General features: G+C 40.8%; 1 protein-coding gene across 5 annotated transcripts; it reads right to left on the bottom strand.

Moving 5' to 3' along the window:
* Positions 1-662: 662 nt before the first annotated feature.
* On the bottom strand, positions 663-10,623 carry LOC144593610 (repulsive guidance molecule A-like). 5 transcript variants are annotated; one of them, XM_078399446.1, is made up of 4 exons: positions 10,452-10,623; positions 9,186-9,379; positions 4,874-5,373; positions 663-3,244 (listed from the first exon to the last, which is right to left on the bottom strand). In XM_078399446.1, the coding sequence occupies exons 2-4, from the start codon at positions 9,238-9,240 to the stop codon at positions 2,627-2,629; spliced, it is 1,173 nt and encodes a 390-aa protein (XP_078255572.1). In that variant the 5' UTR covers positions 9,241-9,379; positions 10,452-10,623; the 3' UTR covers positions 663-2,626. The 5 variants fall into 5 exon arrangements, with proteins under 5 accessions (XP_078255572.1, XP_078255571.1, XP_078255573.1 ...); XM_078399445.1 differs by having other exon boundaries at positions 9,280-9,379; XM_078399447.1 differs by having other exon boundaries at positions 9,186-9,248.
* Positions 10,624-10,987: the final 364 nt, after the last annotated feature.

Genomic DNA, 10,987 nt, shown 5'->3' with positions numbered 1-10,987 from the left:
GCCAATGGAATGTTGGCCTTCATAACAAGAGGAGTTGAGTATAGGAGCAAAGAGGTCCTTCTGCAGTTGTACAGGGCCCTAGTGAGACCGCACCTGGAGTACTGTGTGCAGTTTTGGTCTCCAAATTTGAGGAAGGATATTCTTGCTATTGAGGGCGTGCAGCGTAGGTTTACTAGGTTAATTCCCGGAATGGCGGGACTATCATATGTTGAAAGACTGGAGCGACTAGGCTTGTATACACTGGAATTTAGAAGGATGAGAGGAGATCTTTTCGAAACGTATAAGATTATTAAGGGGTTGGACACGTTAGAGGCAGGAAACATGTTCCCAATGTTGGGGGAGTCCAGAACAAGGGGCCACAGTTTAAGAATAAGGGGTAGGCCATTTAGAACTGAGATGAGGAAAAACTTTTTCAGTCAGAGTTGTGAATCTGTGGAATTCTCTGCCTCAGAAGGCAGTGGAGGCCAATTCTCTGAATGCATTCAAGAGAGAGCTGGATAGAGCTCTTAAGGATAGCGGAGTCAGGGGGTATGGGGAGAAGGCAGGAACGGGGTACTGATTGAGAATGATCAGCCATGATCACATTGAATGGCGGTGCTGGCTCGAAGGGCCGAATGGCCTCCTCCTGCACCTATTGTCTATTGTCTAATAAAAGAGTATAATGGTCTTCTGCCCAAAGTTCAAATTCCCTTCATTTATTCATGAAATTCAAAAATGATTGTAGTTGCTGTCTGCAAGCAAAAACTAAATATAAGAATTGACAATAAAACAAACTTGATTTTTTTTTAAATCCTCCGTACCAGGTGGTCGCTAGTCCACTTATTCCCAATAACCAACATTTGCAAGAACCTTTCAATCTGTGTTCCCTTTGTTTCCTTTCATTTGTATCATATAGTTGTAATCTTGAAAGCATTATTTTTCCCTGTGAAAAAGTACTTCCTTTTATAGTTCACCCATTTTAACTTGCATCCAGAATGTGCAATTTCTATGGCTAGCACAGAACAATTATTATTAATGGCTAACAAATGTTAAGGTGGAAAAGTGATTCAGACATTCAATCACTTTGTGCCATGAAATAACAGCCCTTACCACTCAGAGTAGAGTTCAACTCTGCACCTACTAACTTGGTGGTGATATTGGAGCAGTGTAGAAAACCTAGCAATGCATGATGATTTATTGCCACCGCATCACTTGCACAAGTTACTCAATTCTTTTCAACTTTACCTGATTATCAATTGGTTAGAGTGTGGCATAGCATTGCCATCAATTATTCAAAAATATTCTGGCCAAGATTTCTGCCCTCGCATATATAGAGTTATAGATTCATACAGCATGGAAATAGGTCCTTTGGCACAACTCATTAATGCTGACCAAGATGCCCCGTCTAAGCTAGTCCCATTTGATCACATTTGGCCCATCTCCCTCTTTAGAGTCATTCTATAGATATTTGAAGAGATTTGCCACAATAGGTACAGTCCTCAGTTAAAGTTTTTAATTACAAATTCAACCATCATGAATTTTGGATTTATTGTCACAATTTCACACGAGTTAGAAGGTACATAGTTAAACCTGGTCTGGCAAGTAGAGAAGGAAGTTCCACCTTTCATTAATAGGCAATTTGTGTTAATGAATAGGTGGTGGTGTGGGAGCCTATAAAACCATTCCATTCTTTGGGACTAGTTTTCTTAAAGATGGTCATAGTCATTGAAGGTTTTTTTTTGTTACACTTTAAATGGCCAGCAAACATTTCTACTACTGTATTTCTCACAATTAACTGAGACAAAAACATAAAGATTCAACAACTAAAAGGATGAGGTGTTGTGGATAGTTATTGCATTCTTTTAGCAGGATTACTAAATTGATGGGAAATACATACACTACCTACCTTCAAAGCTACAGGATGGTCTGTCCTGGGGGAGGACTGTGTGGAAACTAAAACTGTACAGGATTGTGTCTTTGAGCTAAAAACAGGCGGTGAACATTTGATTGGATTATGTATGGGTAGCTGTTTGACAGAACTATGTATTGTGGATATTTGACATATGAAAAGCGAAGATATAGTAGATAATCTGATTAGACCACCATGGCTGTGTTCATAATGATCCAAGTTTACTTCTAAACATATACTCAATGAATTGTGAGCTTTGACACGTTGTTGGCAATAGCAGTTAAAAACTGCTCCAAACAAATGTGAATTAAGCTTCAGATACTCAGAGGATCCCTAGTCAGAGGCTGAATGACTTTCATGTTAAATGCAATGAACGGGTGAGTGGGCTCAGTGGTAGAGTTGCTGCCTTACAGTGCTTGCAATGCCAGAGACTCGGGTTCGAACCCCTACTACAGGTGCTGTCTGTACGGAGTTTGTACGTTCTCCCTGTGACCACGTGGGTTTCCTCCAAGATCTTTGGTTTCCTCCCACATGCAAAACGTACAGGTATGTAAGTAAATTGGCTTGGTAAATGTAAAAATTGTTCCTAGTGTGCGTAGGATAGTGTAAATGTGCGGGGATCGCTGGTCGGCGCGGACCCGGTGGGCTGAAGGGCCTGTTTCCACACTGTATCTCTAAACTAACCTAAATTTCCTTGTGCAACATCATCCAGCGACTAAGTGCTTAAACACCCAGGATTTAGAAGAGAAATGTATTGTTGCAGAAGAGCACCCACAGTAGAGAAACCAACAGTGGAAGGCAGGAAGGGATCGGCCTACCAGGCCAGCAGTTCCTGAACACATGAAGCAAATCCTTGTTTGGGTATAACATTTTTGCATCTTCCACAGCTTTGAATGTTGCTAATGAAATATTAGGATTACCAGTCACCAGGATATCAAAAACACAATATTCAAAGTAGTTATCTTCAACCAGCAGGCCCTCTTTGCATTTGGCTTTGGCCCTTTGTGCATTATGGAGGTGGGTGGTCCAGGGAAGCCTTTCAATGAAAGGGCAGCCAGTTAAGCAGAGCTGTAGGTCCTGATCCTCTGTATGTGAACTTGCCACCTCCTCTGGCATGAGGATGGCAATGCTCAGGTGCTGACCCACCTGTCGCACAATCAGAGTCGTGCCAATATAACTCGCTTGGATCTCCACATGGCCAGCATCCAACATTTTCTTGATAACCAGACTGTTCGCCCCATTTCGTAAGCCACCATTTACGGAACCATCCACAAATGCAGCAGGAACATTGCCAATTTCAGCTTGGTACACTTTCTGGTCAATGCATTCCTTGGAGTTCTTAAAAATTGCAGTAACCTGTAAACCAATGAAAGAAGAATTATTTATTTCTGAATTTTACATTTTCTGTCACTCTCTTTCTCCAATCTTATTCACAATTACTTCTTCATGCATTCTCAGTGCAATTGCACCACACTCATTCATTCAGTGCTCTTCATTCAAGTACCCTCTTGTTACTACTCGCAGTCAATGGCTTGGAAATTGGCAGGAAATGCCTGCAATTCCACACCAAGCGACCAACACATTCCGTGTGTCAGTATTTACTTCCTGTATGTGTCAGTAAGTATGGAGCTGCTGGGCAAAGTTTGAAGGCAACTTCCCTGTTGCAGTCCAGTGTTGGACTTCACATGGAGTTCAGAGACAGGACACAAACACTGAATTCCTGGCAATCATTCTGGGAAATGTTTTGGGCAGGAGTGAATTAGAATTGATACAGAAATCTCATGTCTGTTCTGTGGAATGGAGAAGAATGGTTGTGATGGGACAGGTAGTATAAGAATGTACAATGTTGAATTTAGTTTAGTTTAGAGATACAGCGCGGAAACAGGCCCTTTCGGCCCACCGGGTCCGCGCCAACCAGCGATTCCCACACATTAACACTATCCTATATCCACTAGGGACAATTTTTACATTTACCAAGCCAATTAACCTACAAACCTGTACGTCTTTGGATTGTGGGAGGAAACCGAAGATCAAGGAGAAAACCCACGCAGGTCACAGGGAGAATGTACAAACTCCATACAGACACCACCCATAGTCGGGATCGAACCAGGGTCTCCGGCACTGCATTCGCTGTAAGGCAGCAACTCTACCGCTGCACCACCATGCCGCCCTTATTTATTGTGAGCTCATTGTTGTTTTGTATTGTTTAGAAATACGTTTCAGTGATTTACAATCATTTAAATGGCTTCTTTACTCCCCAGTCATTTGTGGTAAACGCACTATGTAGTTATGTCAGCACATTTCTGAGGGAGCGTGCAAACCAATGATGCAATTTTAAAAAAAATGTTTAATTGATTTTAATTATTTTTCAATGATTCTGAACATCAGGGACATTTGGAAACAAAGCCCATGACTGTTTTGATAGCGAGCAATACCTGGGGCATGGCTTTGCAGACTGGGAAAGCATTTTTCAGGCTACTTCAAAGGGTTTGCTTGTTCTGGCCTGCCCACATGCCTCACAAGACCTTACCATTCATGAGCAGGTTGACTTGTAACAGACAAGTACATCCTTTTTCTGTATGTCAGCACTAAATACTGTCAGTATCCCATTGGGAAAATTTTTATTCTGATAATTTCCATTGATATGCTTCCATTGGTGATTAACACTATTCTATGGTGATAATTAACTTTATTCCTAATGACCATTCTGTTACAGATACAAGCAACATTCTGTTGTGACTATGAATGTTGTTGTTAGTCAAAATCTTTTAAATTATTGGCTGGATGTGGGCATCACTGGCAATGACACTATAATATGATTGAACATCAACACCATTCTGTTAAGGAATATTAACACAATTTAATTCACGAGCAATGAAGTAAAGCAAATCTGAGGCTAATTGAATGAGCCAGCTTGCCAGAGTACTATACTAGCAGAGGTGATGTCTGACCACAAAATTCACCAACTATTTCAAAGGACATCACCTTGCTGATTGCTGAAATGTTATGATGTAGTGAGATTGGTGCATTAGTCATTTGCAGGGTTAGGTAATTGTTGTCAATCACCGGCCACGCTCCCTGAACTCGACATGTCTGAAAATCATTGTAAAAAGTTCGAATGTGGAGATTCCCAAAGATGCCACAGTAAAGGTAGGTTGGTTTCTGGCGCTGTTTAAAGTAAAAGCTCATCTCATATTTGCAAGTGTCTGGTAGATGTAGATTATCTTGATTATCTGCTGGCACGTGCGGTCGAGGTAACGAGACTTTACCGTCCTTGGAACAGTTATGCTGGATCATTAAATCCTCAATTCCTTGCTCAGCAGAATGGTAGATTAGGTCCCCACGACAGAACCAAGCAGTTCGTTGGGTGCACCATGAATATGAGCGTAAGGCAATACAAAAGTCTTCATTCCAAGAATCGTCAAGATGAGATGTAGCAGAAACAAACTGAGAATTGCATCTGAGAATTCTGCACTGTGACATCACTGAAAATGGCATTAAAGGTTAAGAATCTTTAATAACATTGCATTAACCGGGTATATCAAGCATTAATGCCACATGTACTCTTGAAATACAATTAAAACCTAATATTAATACTGCAAGCGCACAGGGATTAATGGCAAAAAATAATCAACACAGGCACATTGGGACCTAGAAAAAAAGTCATTAACAACTGCACAATGGCTAAATTGAGACAAACAACATAAGTCGTGATAACACCACAGATATAATTGAACTGAAAATAAAAATCATTATTAAAATCACAGGTGTAGTAAAACACGAGCATTCGAAGAGCATATAAGAATTGGAATGAGGACAAAAGATGTTGATGTAACAGTCCAGGTAACATCTGTAGAGAGAAAAGCAGGGACAATGGGTGAATAATCTCAAACTTTATCAGTCTTTCTCGTCTTCGCTCTCTACTGATCCCGACCTGCTGTACACATCCAGCATTTCCTGTATTTTGAGATTTCCAGCCCTGCAGTAAATATTTTACTCTCATCTCAGAACAGAGGTAAGCCAATTGCCACCATCTCCTTTCCAATCACTCTTTGTCCTCTTCACCCAACCTGTTCACTATGATCAGGACTGATCTGTGACCAGTATCTACATACACACATTTGCTTTGTCTTCCATAAAATTCAATCTCAGATTTTAAATGAATCATTGACCAAGTTTCAATGAAACTGCCTACAGACGGGAAATGATACAGCTGGCGTCCTGGTGCCATCGCAACAACCTGGAGCTCAATGCTCTTAAAACAGTCAAACTAATTGTAGACTTTCGAAGAGCTCCCCCTCCCCTCCCCTCCCCCCACTCACCATCAAAAACACCATAGTCACATCTGTGGAGTAATTTATGTTCCTTGGAACCATAATCTCCAGGGACCTTAAATAGAGGGTCACCATCGACTCCATAGTCAAAAAGGCCCAACAGAGGATGTACTTCCTGCGGCAGCTGAGGAAACACAATCTGTCACAGGCAATGACGGTCCAGTTTTATACTGCCATCATAGAGTCTGTCCTCACCTTCTCCATCATGGTCTGGTTTGGCTCAGCCACCAAGCACGACATCTGGAGGCTGCAACGGATCGTTAGCACAGCTGAGAAGGTTGTTGGCTTCAACCTTCCTCCCCCATTGACGAACTGTACACTGCAAGGGCCAGGAAGCGAGCGGGCGATCATCTCTGACGCCTCTCACCCTAGCCACAAACTCTTTGAAGCACTTCCCTCTGAAAGACGACTCCGGACTGTCAAAGCAGCCACAGCCAGACATAAAAAAAGCTTTTTTCCACAAGTGGTAGTACTACTCAATAACCAAAGTCTGTAGTTTTTTTTGCTCAGGTTTATTTTCACCCACATGTTTTAGACCGTAATGTTGTATCCTTATTGTTTTAATATGTTTATGCTTTATTCTTAATTGTTAACTGTATGTTTGTGTTGTCATTTGTGAGCAGAGCACCAAGGCATATTCCTTGTATATGCACATACTTGGCCAATAAATTCATTCATTCATTCATTCATCACTGTTTGTTGCTTTAAACTTGCTCCCTGGTACTACACATTCTGACCAAGGGAGTTTCTCACTATCCATCCTGTCCAAATGGCTTCATATTTTGAATCTTAAATTTCAGGGAATATGACCTAACTTTAGGGCGGCACGATGGCGCAGCGGTACATTTGCTGCCTTACATCGCCAATAGACCCAGGTTCGATCCTGACTACGGGACTGTCTGTACGGAGTTTGTACATTCTCCCTATGACCTGCATGGGTTTTCTCCGAGATCTTTGGTTTCCTCACACATTCTGAAGACGTACAGGCTTGTATGTTAATTGGCTTGGTATAAGTGTAAATTGAGTATAGAGTGTAGGATAGTGTTACTGTGCGGGGATCGCTGGTTGGTGCGGACTTGGTGGGTCGAAGGCCTAATTTCCACGCTGTATCGCTAAACTAAAACTAAATTAAACTTTATGTAATATCTGCACTTATTTTAATTTCTGGTGATCGGGTACCTAATCAACTCTGCCTTTGGCCAATACATCCATTGAACAGTGTATTGCCCAAAACTGACTGCAGTATCCCAAATCTAATCTAACCTGGGTTTGGTACATCAATTTTGAATCCTGTATTATAATCCTCTCGCGATAAAAGTTAGGGTTCCATTGCCCTTTTATTACCATATGCCTGACCATTTTGTCATCTATGAACATCGTGTCCAAAGTTTTTCTGTAGCCCCACTGTTTATTGGAACTGGTTTGCTATTGTCATTTTGCATCGAAATACAGTGAAAAACTTTGTTTTACTTGCTATCCATGTAGATCATACCATATATGAGTACATCAGATGTGCAATAGAGAAAACAAACAGCATGCCAAATATAGTGACACAGCTGCAGAGAAGGTACCGATAAAAATGTGGGTGGTCTGACATGAGGTAGTTTGGAAATTCATCCTTAATTTTCGAGCGATTCATTCAAGAATCTGATGATAGCAGGGAACAGCGCTCTTCTTGAATCTGGTTGTAAGGGCATTTAAGCTTTTGTAGCTTTTTGTTGAGTGACCTGCACAATTTTCCAATCCAAAGGAATGGTTCCAAAGCAAGGGAATTGGGGAAGGCTGCAGATGGAAACAGTAATGTTTTTGATAGGTACTTTTCCACACTGAGGAAAATCATTTGATTCTGGGGATTTGTCATCCGTTCATGCCTTATAATACCAGGGCAGGTTTGGAGATAAAGAGAAGGGAAAAGACCATTAATAATCCCATATGTACACTGGGTCACAGGGAGTACATTTTTAGTTTAGTTTGGAGATACTAAACTAAGTGTGGAAACAGCCCGTCGGCCCACTGGGTCCACGCCGACCAGCGGTCACCTACAGTTTTATCTACCTGTAGTTCTATCCTACACACTAGGGACAATATACAGAAGCCAATTAATCTATAAACCTGCACCACTATGGAATGTGGGAGGAAACTAGAGCACCCGGAGAATATACAGACACCACCATAGTCAGGATCAAACCCGGGTCTCTGGTACTACGAGGCAGCAACTCTACCGCGGCACCACTGTGCACAGTACTTATTGGAATTTTGCACTCCAAAGCTACTCCAGTGTTTTCTGCTGTCACTGTATCATGTCTGCAGGAGATTCTTTCCGTGTGTGATAAAGTAAAACTATAACACTCTGAATACATGACATCTTTCTGCAGGGTATTGTGATCAAATCTCTTTGCAGCATTACCTAGCCTTTCTCATTAAATTAGATTTTGATTTGGTACAATAGTGTAAATAGATGAAAAGATAAAACAATTTAAAATCAAAAACCCATTTTTAAATCAAAATATGCAGATGCTGGAAATCTAGAAAAAAATCACAGAAGATATAGAAATATTCAGTATATCAGAAATATTCACTCCACCTCATTGTGGAGTGTGAACATTTTGTGTTGATCCCTTTCATCAGAATGAGGTACAATTTGAAATCAATCTGGTTTCAGTTACAGAGAAAGAGAGGAGTGGAGAAGGCAGGATAGGACAACTATCCCCGAACGTAAGCACAATTGCCTCAGTCATTACAGAATGTACAGAACAGCCCACTGAGTCAACATGCAAGAGACACCATTTTTGGCCCAGCTGCAGCTGGTCACAAAGGCCTGTTGCAGCCGACTCCTCCTCCATTAGGCAGCTTGATGCTGCCTAAGCAGCTACATCTTTCCAGCACATTTTCTTTTTGGTTAACACCTCTCACATATTTATATGGTGGTTGAAGTTATAAAGGAAGAAAAAATATATACTCACATTTGAACCCGCATGTGAGAAGGCACATTCGAAAGGCTTCATATTTGCAGGTCATGTTTAGTGCTGTGGTTTGAAATGTAAGAAAGATTTTTACCTGTATTGCAGAACTGGTAAATCAGTATGATTCGCAGCACAATTTGCAGGTGCTGTGATGTAAGGGAGTTGGATCCCATCATGGGTAGCAATCTGTTTCTCTGATTGAAACACAAAGGGAATATCCAGCATACTATATCCCCACACATATCTCATTATACTTTACCATCTCAGCTCATTACACCATTTAACCTCCCAATTGCCTCACCCCATAATACCATTGTTACCCCGTCACCCAATCCCACTATACCATATTTACATCTCATTCCATTGACAATTTTTATTCCTCACTGTCCAAGCCCTTTACACCATTATTACACCTCACTATCCCACAGCGCCACTATTACTCTCTCTACTCTATCCATTATACTATTATTACTCTTTGCTACCCCTTCCTTTTACATACACATCATTGCCCTCACACAATTCCATTCCACCATTCACACTTGATCCCATTGCATAACATTACACTTCATTCCACCTCACTAGCAACATTATTACTCCTCACTCCACTAGCCAATAAACAATGCCCTGATATCCAATACACTTAATCAGCATTATGAACACACTTCATCCCATCACAAAATTATCCAACACACAATTCCATCGTACATCAGAATATATCAAGCAGCACATTATTACACCTTCACAACCCAACCATTACACCATTATTCAACTTCACAACCCATCCCATTACAATTCTGCCTATTATCTCCAGTCCATTGCACTAACTTTACACCACACCCAATTTACAGCATTATCCCACCAATTCCATTCCTTTCACTGTTATTATTCTGTTATTCTAACACCATGCTCCCATTACATCATCATCACTCTTATACCCCACCCCATTACATTTGATACCCCTCATACTCCATTACAATACATCATTATTACCCCTTACATTCCACTGTAACATATCATCGCCTCATTATGTCGACATTCCAATCTAATGCACATTATTACCTTTACATTCTACAACCCCTTTACCCCTCAAATCCCATCCCATTGCAGATGATTAATGCTCACTTTCCATCACATTACACCATCATTATCTTCACATTCCACTCCGTTCTTCTTTATAAACACTTGCAGAACCACCTGCTGTGTGTATGTTAATTACATGCACCAGTGAATGGATCCTTAAATCTTTTGCACGTTAGGAAAACTTACCCACAGTTTATTGTGCTTGCTTTCAGTTCCCACTTGATGTATTTATTATTTTCAATAGATTTTCAATCAGAAGTTCCATATTAGTTCTTTTAAAAAATCTAAATGTTTCAGACAAATTTAAACTATCAAGTCCAGGTTCAGCACTGACCGTTTTTTGCATCCCATGTATCCATGGACTTTATCTGTTTAGAGATGGTGAAAGATCTACTTCAATGTAAATTTGCAGAATAGATAATAATTAATCTGTGAGATAGCTTTTCTATCGTTGTGAAAGAAAATCGAATCAGCTGAAGTCCAGAGTACCAAACAGCACTGTAGGTGGAAAACAGAGCAGTGAGATAAATCAGCATTGGAACTCATTTCAAGGCTCTGTGCTTAGTCCTCTGCTCTACTCTCTCTATATACATGACTGTGTGGCCCGACACAGCTTCATCACGATCATTAATTTGCCACGATACCACTGTTGTTGGATGAATAAAAAGTAATGAGTCGGAGTGTAGGATGGAAAATGATAATCTGATTGAATGGTGCCGGAA

The sequence above is a fragment of the Rhinoraja longicauda genome, chromosome 5 (genome assembly GCF_053455715.1).
Source record: "Rhinoraja longicauda isolate Sanriku21f chromosome 5, sRhiLon1.1, whole genome shotgun sequence".
In the NCBI taxonomy this organism is placed as follows: domain Eukaryota; kingdom Metazoa; phylum Chordata; class Chondrichthyes; order Rajiformes; family Arhynchobatidae; genus Rhinoraja; species Rhinoraja longicauda.
Note: the sequence above shows the minus strand (reverse complement) of the source record. Positions and strands in the feature narration are given on the sequence as shown.